The sequence below is a fragment of the Callospermophilus lateralis genome, chromosome 6, assembly GCF_048772815.1.
Source record: "Callospermophilus lateralis isolate mCalLat2 chromosome 6, mCalLat2.hap1, whole genome shotgun sequence".
NCBI classification, from domain to species: Eukaryota; Metazoa; Chordata; class Mammalia; order Rodentia; family Sciuridae; genus Callospermophilus; species Callospermophilus lateralis.
The window spans coordinates 117,880,594-117,905,518 of record NC_135310.1 but is presented as its reverse complement, the minus strand read 5'-3'; the positions used below and the strand labels follow the sequence as shown (position 1 = coordinate 117,905,518).

At 38.1% G+C, this 24,925-nt stretch overlaps 1 protein-coding gene across 4 annotated transcripts in view; it reads right to left on the bottom strand.

The window, feature by feature from the left end:
* The window catches only part of Stk38 (serine/threonine kinase 38), a 46,593-nt gene extending 30,025 nt beyond the window's left edge, over positions 1–16,568 (bottom strand). The window contains exons 1-3 of one of the 4 annotated variants that reach the window (XM_076858815.1): positions 16,303–16,568; positions 11,443–11,512; positions 10,604–10,739 (exon numbers count right to left, since the gene is read on the bottom strand). In XM_076858815.1, the coding sequence (XP_076714930.1) occupies positions 10,604–10,739; positions 11,443–11,449 (143 nt within the window). In that variant the 5' untranslated portion in view covers positions 11,450–11,512; positions 16,303–16,568. The remainder of the gene's footprint in view (positions 1–10,603; positions 10,740–11,442; positions 11,513–16,302) is intronic. The other 3 variants (XM_076858816.1, XM_076858817.1, XM_076858818.1) reach the window with 3 other exon arrangements.
* Between the last annotated feature and the right edge of the window lie 8,357 nt (positions 16,569–24,925).

The following is a 24,925-nucleotide window of genomic DNA, read 5'->3' as shown; positions in this document are numbered from 1 at the left end:
ACTAAATAATGGGGGTGGGGAGGTAGTGCAAGAGATTGAACTCAGGGCCTCCTTCACACCCCTAGCCTCATGGGAGAATTTTGTTTTTCTTTGTGGTACTAAGGATTGAACCCAGGGCTTTGTGCACAATACATAAGCAGTTTACCACTAAGTTACATTCTGAGCCCTCAAGAATATTTTTGATCTATAGTTTCACAGTGATTTGATAAACGTAAGAAACACATGCAAAACTTCCTTACAACCAATTCTATAGATCCAATCTTCATTTATTCAACATAATTTTTTTAAATAAGTACAAGGGCTGGAATCTCTCCTCACCACTTATCAGCATTCCAGATAAAAAGGCAATATGAGGTGGGGACAAATAAAAGTGTAGAGTAGGTAAAGCAAAGCATGTAGCCAAGTGTGGCTGATGCACACAGCACTTCCAATGCCACGTCAATGTTGGCTCTTACTCTGAAGACAACTAAGAGCTAACAGGTTATATGTAAAATGTGATAAGATTTCTATCTTAGAATACTAACTGGCAGTAATGAAGATCTGATGGACCAGCAGGCAGGAACTGCAAGTGACTGAGAAAGACCTAAGGCTAACTAATTCAAATACACACTGAAGTTCTGGTACTAGGGCTGGAAAACTAGAATAAAGTGAAGGAATCTATTATAAAGATCAACTGCAGTAGGAATCACAGAAAAAGTCTTAAAAATTTCTTGTCTGGGAGATAATGATGCCCCTGATCAAAATAGGAAACAAAGAGAAGAATATAGAAAGAAAATGATTCTAATTTTGGTCAAAGACAACTTATTATAATAATTCTATTTAGTTAAAATAAATATTTTGTTAAAATTCATTTTACAAATCTACAAGATCAAACAATGAGTAAGAATTTTTCACCAAACTCTCAAGAAGTGTAAAGATCTACTCTGATTCTGATGGGAAAAAAAGATCCCAATACATGGCTCCCCCCTCAGTCTCACCACTCTCTTCACATAGTTCCCAGAGTATTTTGGGATATGAATCTCTGTGTACATGTGTATTTGAGGGAAAAGGCTATACTTCTAATAATTTCAGGAGTATAAATTAATTCCATTTCTGTGGTTAGATAGTTAAAATAAGGAAAAGTAAGACACAAAGCTTTGAGGCTGGGCTTGGGGCTCAGTAGTAGAGTGCTCGCCTAGCACATGCGAGGCACTGAGTTCGATCCTCAGCACCACATAAAAAACAATAAAATAAAGTTAAAAAAAAAAAAAGACACAAAGCTTAAATAGTAACTCAATATGGTCAGTTCTTTTTGTGCCTGGAGTACCAAACACCATCATACCTCATGACTATATTTTTGTTGAAAGACCAACCATACCAGACTGATCCATAGGTCTAGTGCATTATCCACTATGTCACAGAACAGATTCCTTCTGACTATATTTAAAATCTAAATACAAACTTGGAGGTTTTCCACAATCTTACCTCCCTCAAGTGTAATTAAGTTGATTTCAATAGAACGCCTGCCTGGGAATAAAATATCAGAATTCACTCCCTGAACACAATGAGATTATTCCATTAGAGAAAGTATCCAGGAAAAAAAAAAAAAAGTATCATGGCAATGATTTATTGGTTCCTGAGCCACAAAGACCCTGACAACATAAAAAATAGCAAGCATAATCTAAAAGAAGGCTTAAAAATGGCATCTTCTGGCTGGGATACAGCTCAGTTGGTAGAGTACTTGCCTCGCATGTATAAGGCCCTCAGTGTAATCCCTAGCACCACAAAAAAAAAAAAAAAAGCATTTTCTGTGGGATGATACTAAGGAACTATTATTAACTTGGTTAGATTCATGATTATGCAAGACAATGACCATATTTTTTGAAGATATACATTGGAAAGAAATGATATTTGAATGCTATTTAGAATTTACTTTAAAACACAATTAGAAAGCTGGGCATGGTGGCACACACCTGTAATCTCAGTGGCTCTGGAGGCTGAAGCAGGAGGATCTCGAGTTCAAAGCCAGCCTCAGCAAAAGCAAGGTGATAAGCAATTCAGTGAGACCCTGTCTCTAAATAATATATAAAATAGAGCTGGGGATGGGGTTCAGTGATTAGGTGCCGCTGAATTCACTCCCCAGTACCCAAAAAAAAAAAAAAAAAACCAACAAACAAAAACAATTAAAAAGAGCCAGAAGCAGTGGCACATGCCTCCCAGTGACTTGGGAGACTGAGGCAGGAGAATCGTAAATTCAAAGCTAGCCTCAGCAATTTACAAGGCCTTAAGCAACTTAGAAAGACCCCATCTCAAAATAAAAAATAAAAAGGGCTGGGGATGAGGAGCTGGGGTTGTGGCTCAGTGGTAGAGTGCCTGCCTGGCACAGGTAAGGTCCTGGGTTTGATCCACAGCACCACATAAAAATAAATAAATAATTAAAGATATTGTGTCCAACTACAATTAAAAAATAAATATTAAAAAGGGGGGTGGGGTGGGGGGCTGGGGATGAGGCTCTGTGGTTAAGTGCCCCTGGGTTCAATCCCTGGTATCAAAACAAAAGATAAACAAGTGAAAAAGCACAATTAGCAAGAAAAACTGAGATAATGGACAAAAATATAGCAACGAATTAATAATTATTAAACCTGAGGGATGAATATATTGTGAAGAGGCTAACTGTATTATTCTGTGTTTGTTTTAAATTGTTCATAAAGAAAAATAAAAGTAGGACCCTCTAACGTAGGTCCTCCTACGGGATTGCTCACAGTGGCAGCACTGGCTAGCTACCACTCTGGCCTTTGGTGGAAAACACTCTGCTACTCATCTCCAACATTCCAAATCAGAATCTTGGAAGAGACCCCAGGTCACTTTCACAGGGAGAGTGACATCCAACCTCACCCTAGCAATGCCTTTTATGTGCCCCATTTATTTGCATGTGTGCTCATTTCCCATATGAGATAGTTAGGTTATTTGAAGGGCAGGACCACATTTGAATCCCTGATTTCCAAATGAATAGTACTTTGTACACATCTACTTTTTAAACCATATATTTCTAATTTTTATTTTGTCATTGATTTTCTGGGAGTTGAACACAGGAGGACTCTACCACTGACAGTTCCAGCTGTTTTTATTTTAAGATGGGGTCTCACTAAATTGCCCAGGCTGGCCTCAAATTTGCCATCCTTCCTGCCGTCTCATCTTCTCAAGTTGCTGGAATTACAGAAATGCACCACTGCAACCAAGGTTTTGTCTTTAAATAAAGATCGGAATGTGTCAAAATGTGTGGACACATTCCTGACTACTATTTATAATGAGCTCCCTTTTCTAAACCTAATTTATTCTAATTTCTATTTATAAACACTCAAAACTAATCATCATACAGATTATTAATTTTTTTAGTTGTAGATAAAATAAAGCTTCCCTTTATTTTATGTTTAACTTTATGTGGTGCTAAGGATCGAACCCAGTGCCTCACACATGCTAGGCATGCGCTCTGACACTGAGCCACAAGCCTAGCACAATCATACATTTTTTTTAATATTTATTTTTTAGTTATAGGTGGACACAATATCTTTTTTTAATGTGGTGCTGATGATTGAACTCAGTGCCTCTCCCATGCTAGGCAAGCAATCTACCTAAGCCACAACCCCAGTCCCCAATCTATATAGATTTTTAAAATCTCAACAAATTACAGAACTTCAACTCTATACTCTGGTACTACTGATATCTTGTCTGAATGATATTTGATTAATGAAAACCACTAGAAGGTCTGGATTTGAGATCGGGGATGCAGCTCAGTGAAAGGGTACTTGCCTAACATATATGAGGCCCTATTACAATCCCCAGCATCACAAATAATAATAATAATAATAATAATCTGGATTTATCCATCTTTGGGGCTTAATAAAACTGACATTGGGCCACTAATATTAATCACATTTCTATTCAGTATCAGATCATCCCAAACACAGGCATAGTTAAGAAAATTTGAATGAGAATATCTTTTTTCTTTACTTTTTCAGAGCTAAAGACTAAACACAGAGCCTAGTGTATGCTAGGCAGGCACTCTATCACTGAGCTACATCCCTAACCCCTGAGCAAGAATATCTAAGAGAAGTTATAGACTATGCAGGTTCTCAGAGAGTAAACTGCACAAAAGTCTTTATTTGATTGAGGGGTAGGGGAGGCATACCATTATTCTCTGTTAAGTTAGATTTATGTTTCTGTGATTTTAAAATTAATCCACCAAAATAGTCTTCATGAAGAAAAGAAACAATCCAGGATATTCTGTCAGAAGAAATGCCTGTTTCCTCAGTTTCAATCACAGACTGCTATGTATTATATCTGTCATTATTTTTCATGAAAAACTTGGCAATTATCAATATCTATTTGGCACACAAGATCACATACCAACAAGAATAGAAGAGTTGCTGTTCCCCGAGAAGATGACAACAGAGCCTGCTGTAAAAGGCAGAACACAAGCTGAGGAAGCAGAGCTGATCTTGCACTACTGAATACTTACAGTGTACCAGTGGCACTACCAGGCCATCAAGCAGCCTTCCTCAGCACTGCATGAAGGACACTACATTCAGGGAGTTAAATTTGCCATAGTGTTTCTGTAAAACTGCTCTAAGTTCTCATATTTTACTTGTATACAGTAAATGATTCCCAAATGAATTTTATTCTTTCTTCTATCTTTAGACTTTGTACATCTCCCCCATGCAAAAGTTCTTTATTTAAAATATAACCTAGTGCTCTCCTAATACGGAACAGTGCAAAAGTTACATATATGTCAAATATTACAGAGTTCTAAAAAGTACCCAGATAAGGCACAAGAAAATTTGTATTACAGCCTCATCTTAAAATATACCACCCCAATTGGGTAAGTTATGTTCAAAAGTGTGAATTTCTGAAAACAGGATTGTTAAATGTGTAAAGGTCAGGTAAGTTGAAATATTTCAATAAAATACACTTTCTTTGGGGGGATAATTTATTTGACAGAGGAAATTCTAACTCTCAAAAATGTGTCCAGATTACTACATGATGAAATGTTTAAACAGTGCCTTTTTAGGACATTAATTATAATTGTTTTAAAATAGTATCAGAGGTCTCTTTAAAAAAGTTGTGGACATTATTATTTTTAAGTTAAATCTGAGAACTTAAAATATCAAAAGTATAATTATTAATTTGCCCATGTAACATTTTGTGCACATATTTAAAAATCTAAGCAGAATTCTTTATAAAACAGTGGATAATGGCTGGTGATGTAGCTCAGTGCTAAGGTGCTTCTGAGGCCCTGTGTTCCCCAGCACAACCAAAAATGAAACAAGAGTTTGGATGATGGATAATACCCATTGTTGCTAAAGGGACTTTCTTCAGTAAGTTTTGTCTTTGCTTACAGCCATGTATATTAAAAAAGTGAACTACAGTTAATATGAGTGCTTGCCTCATATGCACAAGGCTCTGGGTTCAATACCCAGCACCACAAAAAAAAAAAAAAAAAAAACAAAGATGAACTAGTCTGACTTAGACATGCATACTACTCTTTGATGGAAAACATTAAAATATTCAATGTATTCTTAAAAAAGGAGATGGGTAAGTGGGTTTGTCTTAGTGTTCTCAGATTATAAAGATGGCACTTTGAGTACATATAAACGTATTTGCAAACCTTTTTTAATACAGGTTATGAGTTCCACTTTATTTAAATATTCATAGAATCATGTAAATTTTATGTCCAGCTGAACAAATAGTGAATGCTTACCATATTCAAGACTTCCTTTTCACTAGGAATGAAAAGGAAGTGTGTCTTCTGTTTGTAGTATGTCAACTTCTTATAATATAAAACTTATTCTATTATAATTTATCATTGAATACTGTAACCCAGTTAATTTTGCATTCAATTTTTTAAAAATGAACATATAATTTGAATCCCATTTTTTGGAAATAAAATTCTGCCAAAACTATTTAAATATTTTTTAGAAGTGCCTAAACCAATACTAATTTCAAACCCTCATTATATTAGCCGCATATTCTTAATAAAATGTTCTTTTATCACAACTGTTTGACATCACTAAACTTATGTCTAACAAGGTTCTGTATTTCCCTATAATATCAAAAAGTTTGAAAACTCATTTCTGACAGTATAACTTTGGTTTACTTACTACTGAGATAACTTTTGCTAATAGCTATTGTTTCTATTTTTTAATATTCTATCAATAAACCCAAAATTTATTAAACTGTATAAATTAACACAAATCCAACTTATATTCAAAAAGGAGGGTACAAAATGAAAAGATCTACAAGGAGCATAAATTTTTTAAAGACTCAAAATATTGGTGACTGGGGATATATCTCAGTTGAAAACCTTACCTAAAGGTTTTTCATTTTTTCTAAATGAAAAAATGTGATTTAATAATTACAAATTATCACATTTTCTAATTCTTTTAAATGTCTAACATTCTTTTCTTATCATCGCCCTCTTTCTCTCTCTTTTTTTTTTTTTTTTTTTTTTTTTTTTAACTAGGAGTTAAATTTCCTAGTACTAGGAATTAAACTCAGGGGTGCTCTACCACTGAGCTACATCCCCAACTTTTGTTATTTTGAATTTTGAGACAAGGTCTTGTTAATTTGCCCAAGCTGGCCTCAAACTTGGAATCCTCATGCTGCAGCCTCCCAAACAGCTGGGAGTACACCAAGTTCAGCACCATCCTTTTGATTAATTTTGTCTTTAAAAAAAAAAAAAAGGCAAAACCACCAAAGCTTTTGACCAGTCTTTTCATCTTAGGACTCCCAAAAAGAAAAAAAAATCACTGACGACTGCCCATTTGGGGGTATATTCTTAGGATAAATTACAATATAACATTTATTAATAATGTAAAAAAACCAAAATATCACCTTGTTCCTGGGGAATGAGATGTATATCAAGATAAACCATAGTTAAAGTAGAGCCAATAGGATTAAAAACCAGCTGATTAAAATAAAATAAAAAGTAACTAAATCAGATTTCATAAGCATTTGCGTAATAATTATGATCCCTGAAACTCTGGTTTCAAGAGTGTTATATTTGACAGTAACTATCTCCAACAATGAAGATATACTGTGACAATTTATCTTTCAATAAATGTCTATGTAATTCTCCATATTAATAGAATAAAGGTTCTGGGTACAGTGGTGCATGCCTGTAATCCCAGCAACTCAAGAGGCCATTTGAGGCCAGCCTTACAATTTAGTGAGACCCTGTGGTAAAAGAAAAAAAATTAAATCTTTTATAGTTATGTTCAAAAGAATCCCAATAATATATAACTAAAAAGAACAAAGGCTGAGGTTGTGGCACAGTGGTAAATGCTTGCCTGACATGTGTGAGGTACCGAGCTCGACCCTAAGTACCACATAAAAACAAATAAATGAAATAAAGGTAAAAAAATAAAAATTTTTAAATATCCTATTTAAAATGTTTAAGGGGGAAAAAAAAAAAGAAAGAAAGAAAGGCCAGGCATGGTGGTGCACACCTGTGCACCAGCAACTTGGGAGGCTGAGGCAGGAGGATCACAAGTTCAAAGGCAGCCTCAGCAACTTACTGAGGCCTCAAGCAATTTAGCAAGACCCTATATCTCAAAGTAAAAAAGAGGTATATTCTTAGAATAAATTACAATATAACATTGTTATGGACCTAAAAAAATGGAAATATATACCATGTCCATGTTCAATATTGTTAACATGTCAATTCTCCCCAAATTGATCTACAGATTCTATATTACTCCAATCACAATTTCATTAGGCTTTTCTATAGAAACTGACAAACTGATTCTAAAATTAACACGGAAATGTGAAGAGCCTACAATGTCCAAAGAAATCTCAGAAAAAAAGAAAAACATAAAAAGTAGGAGGACTACCTTACTTCAAAACTTACTACAAAGCTACAGTAATCAAAATGGTGTGATACTGGTATAGAGAGCCCAAGAAAGAGATTTACCCTTATATATGGTCATTTGATTTTCAAGAAAAGTGCCAAAGCAGTTTAAGAGGAAAAAATTTTTTCAACAAACATGCTAAAATAACGGGATACCCATTAGGAAAAAAAGTTAAATCTCAATTCTACACACAATTATTTAAGGTGGATCATAGAACTAAATGAAAAAGCTAAATCTAAAAATGTTCAGAAGAAAACAGAACATTTTTATTACTTGGGCATAGGCAAAGGTTTCTTAAGGGATCACAGGAAACAATTACCATAAAACAAAAAAAATGCCAAATTTTATTTCATCAAAATTTTAAATGACAGGGCTGGGGTTGTGGCTCAGCGGAAGAGCATTCGCCTAACACGTTCGAGGCCCTGGGTTCGATCCTCAGCACCACATAAAAATAAATTAATTAATTAAAGATATTGTGTCCAACTACAATTAAAAAATAAATTAATTAATTTTAAAAAATGTTTTAAATGACAGTCAGGCATGATGGTACATGCCTATAATCCCAGCAACTCAGAAGGCTGAAGCGGGAGGTTAGCCTCACTAAATTGCTAAGGCTGGCATTGAACTTCAATCTTCTGCCTCAGCCACCTGAGTTTTGACAGGATTACAGGTGTGTGCCGCCACACCTGGCAATTTTTTTAAGTGGTTAAAAAAAATAATAAAGGGCTGGGGATGAGGCTCAAGAGGTAGCGCGCACGCCCTGCGGCCAGAGTTCGATCCTCAGCACCACATACAAACAAAGATGTTGTGTCCACCAAGAACTAAAAAATAAATATTAAAAAATTCTCTCTCTCTCTCTCTCCCACTCTCTCTTAAAAAAAAATAATAATAATAATAATAAAAATCAACAAACACTTCACTTCACATAGGAAGATATCCAAATGATCAAAAAAAACATAAAATGTTTTAACATCATTAATCATCAGAGAAATGCAAATTAAAATCACAGTGAAAGCCAGAGTGGTGGCTCAGCCTGTAAATCCCAGCAACTATGGAGGTTGAGGCAGAAGGATCACAAATTCAAGGCCAGTCTCAGCAACTTAGTGAGATCTGGTCTCAAAGTGAAAAATAAAAAAGAGATGAAGATAAGGCTGGGGTTGTGGCTCAGTGGTACAGCACTTGCCTGGTATGTGTGAGGCACTGGATTCAATTCTCAGCACTGTATATAAACAAATAAATAAAATAAAGGTCCATCAACAACTTAAAAAAAATATTTATGGGCTGGGGATGTGGCTCACACGGTAGCGCGCTCGCCTGGCATGCGTGCGGCCCGGGTTCAATCTTCACCACCACATACAAACAAAGATGTTGTGTCCACCGAGAACTAAAAAAAACAAATATTAAAAAATAAAATAAAATAAAATAAATAAATAAATTAAATATTAAAAAAAAAAAAAAAAAAAAGGTGGGATGCAGCTCAGTAGTAGAGGGCCCTTGGGTTCCATCCCCAGTTACACATACACACACACACACAAAAATTATGCTGAATGAAAAATGTCTCACTTAGATGAGTACTTTGTAATATAAGTTCATTTACATATTCCATTTGTATAATCACAACAGTGGCTGCCCAAGGAGCAAAAGGCATGAAATAACTTTCTAGGAGGATGGTAATGTTCTGTATCTTGGTAAGGATTTTAAGTTTCACAGATGCATGCATTTGTAAAAACTTATCACATGGTACCCTTCGACTTATGCCTTTCCCTGCATTCACCCCCAAATATATACATATAAATATTAAACTCTAGTTAATGTCATACAAGCAGAAATATTCAGAACTAAAAAAATATTGATGTTTGCAACATACTTTGAAGTATGGATAATGAATACAGAGAAGGATGGAAAGACAGATATGTGATAAAGCAAATATAATCAATGATAATCATGGACTCTAGATGATTGATACAAATACATGTATTCATCTTACAATTCTTTCAACCTTTCTGTACTTCTGAATACTTTATAATAAAACACTGCAGAACAAAAAATTTTATATTTATTTTTTAGTTGTATTTGGACACAATACCTTTATTATGTTGCTGAGGATTGAACCCAGGGCCTTGCACATGCTAGGCGAGTACTCTGCTGCTGAGCCACAACCCCAGTCCCCAGAAAATATTTTTAATTATGAGTTACCACATGGATAGTGTACACAGATTAGTCAACAATAACTGAAACTATTACCACTAACTAGGTGATTACTATGATGGGTATTCAAAACAACCCCACAGCAATCCTACAAGACAGGCAGTATTATTCCCATTTCTTGATGGGGAAACTGACGTATAGAAAGACTAAGGAACTAGTTTCAACAGCAGATAGCTACTAAATGATATAGATTCAGGACTCTTAACTGGGGTTTGACTCCAAGAGGCTGTTCTATCCATCACATCACACTACCATAATAATGAACTCCAATGATCTGGCCTAATTATTTTTTCTTTATAATGCAATAGAATATTATGTAATTGAAATGTAGAAATAAGTGGGTTAATGGCAAATTTGGAAATCCTTTACACTGTCATTCCATTATAGTGAGAGAGGCTATAAAACGGCTGTGCTAATCTGGTCTCCTTTCAACAATATCAAGTGTGTTTTAAGATATTAGACATGAATGCAACAACCATGATACAATTTTTTCAAACAGAATTCTTTACCTCATTTCTCGTTCTTCATGTTGAGCGATAAGGTTGCTATAAAAATTCTCCAATGTCACTTTGGTCATTGTCACCCTTTCCTTTGTATGATTACTCATGGAAGAGCAAGGTGTTGAGCCTGTCATTGCCATGGCTTCTAGAAACAAAGAAGAGGTTTTACTTTTAGAGTTAGAATCCACTCTCCTACCTCACTGGTAAAAATGTAAATTGGTATAAGTTTTCCAGAGGACAAGCAGATAACATGTAACAAGTCAAACAAACAGAATTTTTAAAAATATTTTTTCAGTTGTAGATGGACACAATATCTTTGTTTTTATTTATTTATTTTTTTAATGTGATGCGGAGAATCGAACCCAGGGCCTCACGAAATTCCAGGTAAGCGCACTCTACCACTGAGCTACAATCCCAGCCCCGCTCTACCACTGAGCTACAATCCCAGCCCCAAACAGAATATTTGATGAAAATAAATATATATTAAGGTTCTGTGACTGAAAAACTCCATCTTTAGGGTATAAGGACTAGAGAAACGACCACACAGGCTCTTGAGGGGACATACACAGGATGTGCTTTACAGAAAGGATGTTCATTATGCCATCATAATCATTCAAGAGAGGTTGGATGCAATTCAGTAAGGAAATAAGTAAATAAAATGCAGTGAATGCATACTAAGAAATACCATGCAACACAGAAGCAACTCTACTTGTACTTACAAGCCACATGAACATATCTTTACAACAAAGTATTACATTTTCAGAAAGAAAAAGAAGATACCAATATGACATACATAAATTAAGTACATACAGGGGCTGGGGATGTGGCTCAAGCGGTAGCGCACTTGCCTGGCATGCGTGTGGCCCGGGTTCGGTCCTCAGCACCACATACAAACAAAGATGTTGTGTCCGCCGAAAACTAAAAAAATAAATATTAAAATTCTCAAAAAAAATAAATAAATAAATTGAAAGACCTAATTTTAAAAAAAAAATTAAGTACATACAGTAAACCAGGTGTGTGGTACACTCCTGTAATGCCAGTGATTCTCTCAGAAGGCTGAGGCAGGAGGGTGTAAAGGTCAAGGCTAACTTGGGAAACCTAGTGAGACTCTGTCCCAAAATAAAATAAAAAGGGCTGGGGGGTGTTGCTAAGTGGTAACAGGCCTGAGTTTAATCCCCAGGACCACAAAAAAAAAAAGACGTAAAATATATTTATAATACCCTTTGTAATATTGCTTCATTTATAGATCTTTAACTTATAAATTCAAATAATTAACAAATATTTATCAAATACCTTAAGGCTATGTCAGAGCACATATATATATGTACAAATAATCATTTTAGGCACAGATTTTGTTTTAAATTGGAAATCTTGAAGAAATTAAAATAGACCCATAAAGATTCACAAGTAATGGGGTTCAATGCAGCATTACAATGACAAAGAAAAACCAGAAATAATGTGAATATATAACAGAACTGGAAGTATGAAAAGCCTAAATGAAATAATAAGACAATTAAAATATATTCTTGGGCTGAGATTGTGGCTCAGCGGTAGAGTGCTTGCCTAGCATGAGCAGGACCCAGGTTCGATTCTCAGCAACACATAAAAATAAAGGCATTGTGTTGTGTCCATCTACACCTAAAAAATAAATATTAAAAAAAAAAGAGTTTAAAATAAATAAATAAATAAATAAATAAATAAATATATGTATATATATTCTATTTTGTGGTACAAGGGATTAAATTCTAAGTTAAATCCCCAGCCTTTTTTTTTTCCCCTTAAATCTTATTTGAGACAGGGTTTCCTCTAAGTTTCGAAGGTTGGCCTTGAATATCCATCCTCCTGCCTCAGTCTCTCCTGTAGCTGGGATTAGAAGCATGAGCCACTGAGGACTCAAGGTTTTGCCTCTTAATACTTAGCGGATTTTTAAATTGTTTCATGGATTAAATTAAACCATGTAAGGATTGTGCAAACACTTGCTATTACTAAGAAAAAAGGCTTAACATTAACAGTATTTAAACAAGATACTAAGGTGAAAATCATGTTTTAAAAAATCCCACCAGTCACAGTGACACATGCCTGCCAAGCAGCTTGGAAGACTGATACAAGATGATCACAAGTTCAAGGTTAGCCTGAGTAACTTAACAAGACCCTCTCTCAAAAAAAGTAAAAAATAAATAAAAGGGGCTGGGGGTTGTGGCTCATGGTAGAGTGCTCACCTAGCATGCACAAGGCCCTGGGTTCGATCCTCAGCACCATATAAATGTAAAGATACTGTGTCCACTTAAAACTTAAGAATAAATATTTTTTAAATAAATAAATAAACAAATAAAAGTGGGGGTGGGCTGGGAATGTAGCTCCTTTTTACTGGGATTAAACCCAGGGGTGCTTTACCACTGAACTATATCTCCAGCTGTTTTATTTTTATCTTGAGATAGGGTCTTGCTAAATTGCTGAGGCTGGCCTTGCACTTGTGATCCTCCTGCCACAACCTCAGGAGTCATTGGGATTATGGGTGTGCACCACCACACCTGGCAGTGTCAAACATTTTGATTCATGAGGTGCAAAAATGATCAGTAAGCCAGGCATGGTGACATGGCCCTGTAATTCCAGCAACTTGGGAAGCTGCATCAGGAAGATAGTCTCAGCAACTTTTTGAAACCCTCAGCAACTTAGCAAGACCTTGTCTCAAAATAAAAAATAAAAAGGACTAGGAGTACAGTGTAGAGTGCCCTGGGTTCAATTCCCAATACTTTAAAAAAAAACAACAGTAATAACAAATTCAAGGCATTGCAGGGAGAGGAAGAATAAAGAAGAGAATAGAGACTGGATATGATCAAAGGAAGTTATTTGCATGTAAGAATATGCCACAATGAAACTCATTATTCTGAATAATTAAAATGCACTAATATTTTTAAAAGATATTATGTTCAGAGCTACTTTACTGTATTTTTAAAATGGGAAAGTTTCTACTAATACCAGAGCAAATTCAAATGCTTTTTGAGTATCAGTAGAGGAATTTTATAAAACCTCTGGTTTATGAAGCTTGGGTGTGGTTCCTTATTTGTCAGTCTGTGAACCCTCCACCCACAATGAAAACCACATGCACTCTACAGTGCGTTTGGAAAGAAAGTTAAAACCAGATCTAAAAACGAAGTCAAAAGCAAGAGAGAGCTGAGGACTATTCCTTGTTCAAAAATTTCTGGAGACGCTTTACATAAATGTAGTTACATTTTAACAACTGAAATTATTTCAACAGGAAAATATGACAACCTGAGAGTATTTAAGTCTAAGACAAACAATGCAATTAATAAATGTGAAATGAGCATGTAAATGATTTTTCGTTGTCAACAAAGCTAAAAGAACAAAGTATATTTACACTAATAAGTACATAAAAAAATGGGGAAAAAAAGTTTTTGTTTTAATAGATTTTTTTACTTTATTTATTTATTTATGTATATGTGGTGCTTAGGATCCAACCAGGACCTCACACATGCCATACAAGTGCTCTACCCCTGAGCCACTACTCCAGCCCCAAAAAGTTTCGACTAATTTAAGTCACTGTTAGTATCCTAAACTTAAAAAGATCAACAGGAGTCAGGCTTGGTGACACAAGCTTGCAATCCCAGCAACTCTGAAGGCTGAAGCAGGATGATTGCAAATTTGAGGCCAGCCTCAGCAATTTTAGGAAGGCCCTGTCTCAAAAAACAAAAACAGCTGGGGATATAACTCAGTAGTAAAGCATCTCTGGGTTCACTTCCTAGGACCACACACGTTAAAAAAAAAAAAAAAAATGGGTCAACAGGATATTAAGTGTACTCAAAGATACTCATACATCAGGCCAACAAATTCTTTAGCATACAGCCTCACATACAATCACATTTCAATCTTCACATACAGTCTCTAATGTAAAGGTGAAAATTGTTTCTTTTGATCTGCCTTCAAATTTTCCTCTTCCTTCTCTTCTTCCACACATATAAGATTTAGCCTAATTCCAATAACTTGTAATCAAAAATTCAATTAATATTGCCCAATAGCGATTTATAGGTTGACTAGGCCAACCAAGCACTTTTTATACGAAGGGGCTTTACCTCGTGCTTTCCCTAAGTCGCATTTTCCTGCCCTAACCCACAAGCCACTGGACTCCTTGTCCTATGTATTCCATTTTCCTTCAACCCTGAAGAATTAGGGAGTAATAGGAAGGTGAGAAATCCTTCAGAGTTTTTAAAAATCTGTGAAAGCATGTGATCCTCATAAAAGTCAGAAGCACTCAAAAGGTAGTCAAATAAAAACCACAGTTTTATTCAAACTAGACAGTAGTTTGGCTGGCTGATTTTATAATGCTACTGTTACTTCCATAAGTAACCTTTCTTTCACCAATACTTTACTTCTTTGTGACTAACAATTCATTATCTCTCATTTGGATAATTCAACCTTGGGGCTAAGACTTCCTTAAGAGTCACATCTATGTCTGATCTATCCTGAACCTTAAGCCATTGGAAAGCAAACACTGTGTCCTATACTCGTTTTTTTTTTTTTTTTTTCTTACATTTTGTTTTTGTTGTTGTTGTAGATGGATAGCATGCCTTTATTTTATTTTTTTTTTTATTTTTATATGGTGTTAAGGATCAAACCCAGTGCCTCACACACGCTAGGCAAGTGCTTTGCCACTGAGTTACAGTCCCAGCCCGCCTATACTTGTTTTAATATTCTTGCCCTATCTCATACATAGTGCTGTGCACTTAATAAGCACCTTTAAAAAACATTAACTAGGAAAAAATATTCATTTTTGATGTCCATTCCTAGGAGATAAGAGTATGTATGTATGATGGGGGAGGGTTGGGATAGAGCTGACTTTGTATGCAGAGTTGGAGGATGGAATTGTCCTCATAGGAAGGAGCTGCTACCTATGTTTGGGGTGCAGAGGGAAATCTGTTCTTGTGGTGGTGGTGGTTTTGTGTTTGGGGAACCATATGTACCAGTCAGCTAATTCACAGCCAAGTGAGCTGAAAGGAAGAGGCAGCATTAGGTCTACTTCACTCCGACCTTCCTTTGTATGTTTTACAGAAAGATAAGTTCCCTGTCAGGTCTTTTAGGTATCTCAGAGTGCAAAGGGAAATCTGGTCTATTAGCCATTATGCACATTTTCCAACACAGAATTTCCTCTAACTTCTTATGGACTTTTTTCCTTTCTTTCGGCTCCGTTCCTTTTCCACCTCTTCCTTAAATGCCTTCCCTACATTTTCGGTGATTTAAAAACTATCAGAAACCCAGTATCCTAAAACTAACCAAACCACTCCAAAGTGGGCTTTCGACTTCTCTACCTGGAACAACGGTTCCCGGGTTCTTAAACCCCAGAAAAAGGAAAAGGAGGTGGAAAATGGTGATGACCGAGATCCCAGGGGGAACTGATAGTTGGCAGCGAGCAGACAAAGCTGGCAACATGGAAAGGAGAGCCTGGCTCCCCGCCCCGACTGCACACAGAGAAAGAGAAAGGCCAGGGTGGGGAGCCTGAGACTGGGAAATGTGGAGAGGAGCACAAGGAGTATCGGGGGACTGACAGGAGGCTGAGGAGGGGGCCGACGGGCTCAAAGGACAGGGCTAGAAAGAGGGCGCCAGAGGGAGGGGAGCCCAGAAGGAGTCGAGAAGAGGGCGAGATGAAGGGAAAGCCCGGGATGGCGCGGAGACGGCGACAGCCAGACACTCACCAGAGCCCCGGGGAGGCAGGGCTGGCGGCGGACAGCCGCAGGAGCCCGCCCGGCCAGCGGTCTCGACGCGCGAACCGGAGAAGCCTCAGTGGCAGCAGACGGCCGGCCAGAAGACGGGATGGGACTCTCGAGCGGCTCTGAGGTAGGCGCGGTGCAGCGGTTGCGGGAGAAGGACAACAGGAAGCGCCCCAACTGCCGGAAAAGACGGCGGCACAGAGGGGCCAAGGCAACCGGTCCCCGGCCGCTGAGAGGGGCTGCCGCGGCGGCCCGGGACCGAAACTGCGCGTGCGCGAGTCGCTGGCCGTGAGGCGGGGTTGCCGAACTGCGCGTGTGCGGTTCCGCCCCACCCACCCTCACGCCTCAGTCCTCGCCAGGTTTCTCTCGCTTGCGAGGTTCTGGTGTGCGGTTTGGGGCGGTCTCCGGGTGGGCTGGGCTGGGCTGCGTTGGGCTGGACTGGGGAAGTTCCCCTTGTTTTGTTTTGGATTCTTACTTTTTGTTTTGAAATAATTGTAGGCGCACAAGAAGTTACAAAATTAATACAGAGAAGTTCCGTATACCCAACACCCACCCAGCCTCTCTCAACATCTTACATAAGGTACAGCATTATCAAATCCAGGAAATTGACATTGGCAAAATACAATTAACTGTATGACAAACATTACTCGGATTTAGCCAGTTTGGTATGTATTTCTGTGCGGGTGTGTGTGTGTGTGTGTGTGTGTGTGTAATTCTATGAAATATAATCACCGTATAGTTTTCTCCACCCTCCTTGATTTCCTATCATTGTAGCAAGCAGTAAGTTGGCTGGAACTCTTCACCCCACCTACTCTTCCTTAAAGCAAAAGTTAACGTGCTCTACCTAGGATCAGGTGAGCTTCATAGGTTTAGGCTATGGCTGCTGGGAGAGTGTCCCACTGTGCGCACACACACACACACACACACATAAATAAATAAATAAATAAATAAAAACTGCTTTTCAATGCTACCCGACTACTTGGACCAAGGTAGGTCCAAAGTTCACTAGCATTTAAACACTGATTCAGTCCCTGTGAATTGAGCACAGTGTCAGACTTCTGGAAACAAAGATGAGTTAGACCTCGCCCCTGCAATCTAGGAAGTGACAAAGGATGTGCTCTCAGTCATTCTCCCACATTTTGTGGTGTTATGGTTCCCCATTCTCCTACAACTGTAATGAGACCCTGGGACTTGGTTTTCTCCTTCGTGGATGTACGGGTCCCAGGGTTCCTCTTAATAGTGTGAAAAAGACAGGCCTTGAGTTGACTGCTGTCTTTGTCAAAGCCCAGTTTCCTTTTGGCTAGCCTCAGAGAAAATCACTCTACCTTTCATTCTCTGCCCAGAGGTATCTCTTCCTCAAAGCCACCTTTCAAAATCTTATCCATCCTTAATTAGCCACTGAATAATAGTCAAACATTTACTTAACACTTTACAGTTTAGGAATAGCTTGTACTCATTCAGTCTGTTATCATCACAATTCTTAAGCAGGTTGCATAGGGTGAGTTTTTACAGATAAACCATAAATCAGAGAAGCTAAGTGATCTGCTTGAATTCTCATAGCTACTAAGACAAATAGTAGCCAAGCAGGGAACCCTATTTCCTGACTGCAGATCCAATGCTCTTCTTCCCCTGTTTTTCCTTCTTCTGAAATCCAGCTCAAACCTTGCCTTCTCCTTGAAACCTTCCCAGTTTCAGAGAATTTCATTCTCTGTTCTCAGTTACCTTATATCAATTTGTCTGTACCCCAACTCTAATAAACATTAAAGTTTTCCCCAAAATAGCAAGACTATTCTTGCTGATCTCCTTTCATGAACCCAAGAGATGAAATTTTATCAAGGCTCCAAAAATTATAGTAGGTGGTGTCATTGTTGTTTTCGGTACTGGGAATTGAATCCAGGGTTACTAAGCTACTGAACTACATCCCCAGCCCTTTTTTGAAACAGAGTCTCAGCTAAATTGCAGAGGCTAAACCTGAACTTGCAATCCTCCAGCCTCAGCCTCTCGAGTTGGTGGGAATCATTTTTGTTCTTTTTGCCACCCAAGTAACTGAACTCCTTTCTTATTATCAAGGAGTTGGGATGTAGCCCAATGGTAGAATACCCCTCTTCACATCATCAAAACTGAAAATTCGATATATCCTGTCTTCTAGACTCCCTGGCAGATAGAGAGAGGACACGGAACCTAGATGCTACTAATTGCTTACATCCACCCCAGACAATGAGTTGGAAACTAAGATGATCTAACCTGCCCTTGCCTCTCTCTCATCCTAGTATTGTGAGATATTGCCTTTATTTTTATTTAATACTTTTTTTAGTTGTAGATGGACATAAAACCTTTAATTATTTTTTATATGGTGCTGAGGATTGAACCCAGTACTTTACCCTGAGCCATAACCCCAGCCCTTGCCTTTATTTTTAATTTTGATATTTTGTTCATCATAAAATGTTTTTCATTTTTATTTTTTTAATATTGCATTGAAATATTACTTATCTTGATTACACTGAGCTTTCCAACCCCCCATCTCTTAAATCTTGTACCCAAGGAACAATGTTTTGCTTACTGTTCATCTCATCCCTGCCCGGGTTCTGGAAAGATCACTCAGTTCATTCTGGTGAGGGTGGTGGATACTTCATATAGATTTTGAAGTTGATGTGTACCTGGCAACCAACATGTCAACCGTCAGTGGTATTAGCCATATCACCTTCAAGATCTGGGCCGAGGAGAGGGGACAGCAGTTTCTTCATCAGACTAAATCGTCAGTGTGATTTTAGGCCTATTCTTTTTTTTTTTTTTTTTAATAACTTTATTTTATTTATTTATTTTTATGTGGTGCTGAGGATACCTGGCAACCAACACATCAAACCCAGCGCCTTTAGGCCTGTTCTTGCATGCTTTAACAGTAGGCCTGACTCTCTGATTGTCCTTGGAATTCTGCACACAACTCAGTACCCTTTATTTTTCCTTTTTCAATGTCTTCCTTTATATAAAATCAGTACTAGAGATTGAACCGAGGGGTACTCCACCATTGAGCTATATCCCTCCCCTTTTTAATTTTATTTTTGAGATGGTCTCTGTAAGTTGCCTAGCCTGCCCACTAACTTGTTGTCCTGCCTCAGCCTCCTGAGTAGCTGGGATTATAGGGAAGGGCCACCATGCCTGGCTTCAATATCTTTGTTTAAAAGTCCTTTTTTGTATCAGTTGGCCAGAGTTAGTTTGTTTAATTTGCACTTAATAACTCTAACCAATGCAATAGCCTCTTGTTATCCTTGTCCAAGGGCTTCTGAAAATAAAAATGTGTAACATTGCTGTAATTTTATTCATTGTACAGATTGTGTGGCAAAGTCACCTGCACTTCGTGACATCATTTGAAGTACCAGGGGTTAAAGCCATAGACCCAAAAGACTATAGATAGACTCTCACCATTTTAAACTTGCTGCAAAAGCCAGGTACTGTAGCCAAGCCTATAACTCAAGAGGCTGAAGCAGGAGGATAGCAAGTTTGAGGTCAGTCTGGGTGACATAATGAAACCCTGTCTCAAAATAAGAAAATAAAAAGGATGAGGATGTAGCTCATTGGTAACCCCTGGGTTCAATCCCTAGTACCACAATTAACTAATCAAAATAATTGCCACAAAAGAGCTAAAGATGTAGCTCAGTGGTAGAGCACTGGATAGCATGTACAAGGCCCTGAGTAGAATCCCCAGTATGACAACACAAAAGTCTGATGCAATCACACATGCCTGGGGCCCCAGTGACTCAGGAGGCTGAGGGAGGAGGATCACAAGTTTAAGGCCAACTTGGATAACTTGGTGAGACCCTGTCTCAAAATAAATAAATAAATAAAAAGATTAGGTATGTAGCTCAGTGGTAGACAGCCCCCTGGGTTCAATCCCTAGTATCGCCAAAAAAAAAAAAAAAAATTGCCACAAAATATCAGAGAAAACCTTGGTATTATTTGAATAAATAATACCAGCACCACATAAAAAATAAAATAAATAAAAATAAAGTATTGTGCCCAATTACAACTAAATATATGTATATATAAAGATACACAACTTGTGTATTTACAACTGGACCTTTCACTTTAATCAAGAGAATAATAACTTTCATAAAAAGTACTTTTTTATTCTGCAATGGAGTTAGGCAGGAAGACAGAGATTGGGAATAAAAGTTCGGTTATCCAGCTAATAATGTCTACTATGATAGTATATATTATTTTGCTCTTCTCTTTTCATATAACTAATCTATTTGAAGAATTGACATACACCAGAACCACCCTTATGGTCTTCTGGTTAATGAGAACGCTGACCAGAGACAGTACCTATATATTCCTATTCTATATTGTCTCTGCCTTCAATATCATTCAATTGATCAAGGCTTCTCAGGTTTTTGTTTGTTTGTTTGTTTGTTTTTTGGCACTGCTGGGGATTGAACCCAGGGCCTTGTGCATACAAGGCAAGCACTCTACCAATTGAACTATATCCCCAGCCCCAGGCTTCTCAGTTTTATAACAGGTTTCTCAAAAACTATGGGGGAAAAAATACAATGTTCTAGTGTACTAAATCATTCTTCACACATGGGACTTCAGTTATTTGGTGAGAATTTTTTATCTTGCTGTTTTCCTCAGTTTCTGACCCAGTAGCCTTTCCTTTCTCTTTAAACTTTGTCCCAAATCGTTCTTTGTCCTAAGGGAATCACTTATGTGACCAGCGGTATCTCAGCCTCTTGGGAAGAACCACAGCTCTCAGATTGACAGGCTGTTTTAGCCCATTGCAGTGTGTGCCCCACCCACTGGGGGAAATGGCAGCAGTTGAATATGCATGTTCCTTCCATAGGAGGACAGGAATTGGTCTGGGTACACACTAGAAGTGCACACAAATCCCCTGAAATTTGGTGAAAATGCAGATTCTAAGACTAGAATTCTTAGCCCAGAATGCATGAGGTCTTGGATTTGATCACCAATACCACCACCACCACCACAACACCAAATGCAGATTCCAGTTCAAATGGTCTGGGGCAGAGCCAAGATTCTGCATTCCGAACAAGCCCTTGAGTGATGCTAATGCCGCTGGTGCAAGTTCCATGCTTGGCGAAGCAAGGAACTTGAACATGTATTTTGGTGAAAAATAAGGGGAATGTGCCCATGATCCTGTAGGGTGATGCTGTGAGACTTTAGGGCACATTTAAGGAAACACTCTTCGAGGCTACCCCTGCACTCATATACAACCCTGAGAATGAGGGCATCCTTTTTGTTAGGTCGATGGTGGTGACTTAGAACAAAGCAGCCTGCAGGGGAAAGAAACATGAATCAGGTGCCTGCGGAAACACCTGTCAATCAGCGGGATCTCCTGACTAACGCCTGTCAATCAGCAGGACCCCCTGGCCAATCCTGGAGTTCAGCCAGATCCCCTGATCAACGCCTATGGGACAAGGGACTTTAAAAACACCTTTTCCTGTCCCAAGCCCTTCCCTTCCTGCTGTAAGCCCCATAAAAGTCCAGTCCAGTCAAGCTCCCGTGCGGTTTCTTCTCAGACCCTTCTCCTGTCCACTCATGTCTGTCCACCCAGGAGTGATATCTCAATAAAGCCTCATTGGGTGGCCTTTTTAAATCTGCCTCCTCTGGTCACTGCCCACCTCGCCTGATCTGACATTTATGTTGGACATCCAAGGACCCTTGTTTGCTTACCCACTGGTAACATACCCATCAATGAGTAACATTTTGGTGGGTATCTCTTTTCACCTATGCTCATCCTGGGGATTGAACCCACAGCCTCATGCTTGCCAAGCACATGCTCAATCACTGAACTACATTACTAGTCTGCACCTCCAGATGACTTTCTTTGTTTTCATTTTTATGTTTGTTTTGTTTGGGTACTGGGTACTGAACCCAGGGGCACTTTACCACTGAGCTACATCCCCAGCCCTGTTTTTGTTTTTAATTGTGCTGGGGATCCAACTCAGGGCCTTGTGCATGCTAGGCAAGCACTCTACCACTGAGCCACATCCCCGCCCAGCCCTTTTTATTTTTTATTTTGAGACAGGGACTTACTAAATTGCTGATGCTGGTCTTGAGTTTGTAGGCCTCCTGCTTCAGCCTCCAAAGTAACTGGGATTAGAGGTGTGTGGCACCGTGCATGGGTCCAGATTACTTTCTAATACAAATATCACATATGGGATTATTCTATATATGGTTACGGTATCATACTGTTCAAACTTATTCACATACATCTAATTGTGCTGTTTTAAATCCTCAAAGTTTGACCATTTAATGTCACAAACTAATAATTCTGTTCCTCAAAAAAAAAAATGCACACTTATCTTTGAGTATAGAGATTATGAAAAGTTATTTTCTTTCTTATACTTTTCAGATTTTCCACATGATTCCACATGAACTTTTGATTCCATTTTTATAATTATCAGAGTAATACTTGTACAGACTTGAAGAGATCGGGTGATCTTTAAGACATATGGTGAACAACAATTTCCTGCCCTGCTAGCTCCCACTAGATTTACTTAGCAGAAGCTTTCAGTACTCGTGGTTGTTTCTGTTACTGTTCACCTCCTTGTTTCTAATTAACACTAGAGAGCTATTTCTTAAATTTTTTAGATCTTTTTAAATTTCCTTGTTGGAGGTGAAGATATAACTCATACCATAATTTCCATACAACTTCTTCTATCACTGCCACCTCTTTTAAATCAGTTTTTCTTGTACCATTTTTTGTTTTCCCTGGAATTAATAATTGCCTCATCTTTTTTCCTTTCCTAGTTTTTTTTTTGGGGGGGGGTGTTTTTGTGGTAGGTACTGGGGATTGAATCCAGGGGTGCTTTACCACTAAGCTACATCCCTAGTCCTTTTTTAAAAATTTTTTTATTTTTGAGACAGGCTCAAACTAAGTTGTTTAGGGCCTCACTAAATTGCTGAGCCTGGCCTTGAATTTGTAATCCTCCTGCCTCAGCCTCCCAAATCTCTGGTATTATAGGAGAATGCCACTATGCCTGGCCCTAGTTTTGTTTCTAAATATCTATCACTGATTTATCTGCAAGCTCTCTGCCAAAACTTATATTTCTAAGATTATGGTCAAACTCACAATCTGTTAGCTCCATTTTTCTCTCTAGTGTCATCCTTCCTGGAACTCCCTGTATTCGTAAGGATTATCCAGAGAACCCCAGTAGATTCCCAAACCATCTTTTTGGAATGCTTTACTCAATATTTTTTTCTTATACATATATACCTATGATAAAAAGTTTAATTTATAAATTAGGAGCAACAAGAGATTAACAACAAGCCAGGCATGGTGGTGCACACTTGTAATGCCAGTTACTGAAGAGGCTGAGGCAGGAGGATGGAGAGTTTGAAGCCAGTTTGGGCAATTTAGTAACACTTGGTCTCAAAATGAAATTTCAAAAAGGGGCTGGGGGGGGATTGGGGTTATGGCTCAGTGGTATAGCACTCGCCTAGCATATATGAGGCCTGGGTTAGATCCTCAGCACCACATAAAGATAAATAAACAGGGCTTGAGTCGTAGCTCAGTAGTAGAGCACTTGCCTAGCACATACGAAACCCTGGGTTTGATTCTCAGCACTACATAAAAATAAATAAATAAAATGAAAGATATTGTGTCTATCTACAACTAAAAAAAAATTATAAATAAATAAATAAATAAAGGCATTGTATCCATATACAACTGAAAAATATATATTTAATGAAAAGCGGGGCTGGGGCTGTTTCTCAGAGATAGAGTGCTTGTCTAGCATGCATAAGGCCCTTGGTTTATACATACGCACACATACTCACAAATACAAACAGATTAACAACAAAAATAAAATAGGATAACTATAATAATGTGTTAAAATTCTGTCAACATGCTGGGTGTGGTAGTGCACGCCTGTAATCCCAGCAACTCAGGAGGCTAAGGCAGGAAGATCTTGAGTTCAAAACTAGTATCAGCAATTTAACAAGGGGCCCTGAGCAACTCAGCAAGACCCTATCTTTAATAAAATAAAATTTTAAAAAGGCTAGGGATGTGGCTTGGTAGTTAAGCCCCTCTGGGCTCAATCTTGGCACCAAAAAAAAAGTATGAATATGCTCTTTTTTCCTCAGAATATGAATTTTCAATTTAATATTTGCAGACTGTGGTTGACTGTGGAAAAGTTAAATGGAGGATAAAGGGGGACTTTTATATAAAGATGGTATAAAGTGCAGACAGAAAAAACAGGCCAGAGTTTGAAGTTTGAAGTCTGAAATCCACAGGGTAGGCCAACCGGCTGGACACTCAGGATTTTTGTTGCCCTCTTTTTTTTTCATTTTTCTGGTATTGGGGACTGAACCCAGGGATGCTTTGCTTTGCCACTGAGCTACATCCCCAGTCCTTTCTATTTTTTATCTTGACACAGGGTCTTGCTAGGCTGTCCTCAAACCTGTGATCCTCCTGCTTCAGCCTCCTGAGTCACTGGAACCACAGGTACGCACCACTGCCACTGGCCTATGTTGCCCTCTTGAGGTAGAATTCCCTCTTCTCAGACGCAGGTGGCCAACAAATATATGAAAAAAATGTTCAGCGTCTCTCGCAATCAGGGAAATGCAAATCAAAACTACACTAATATTTCAT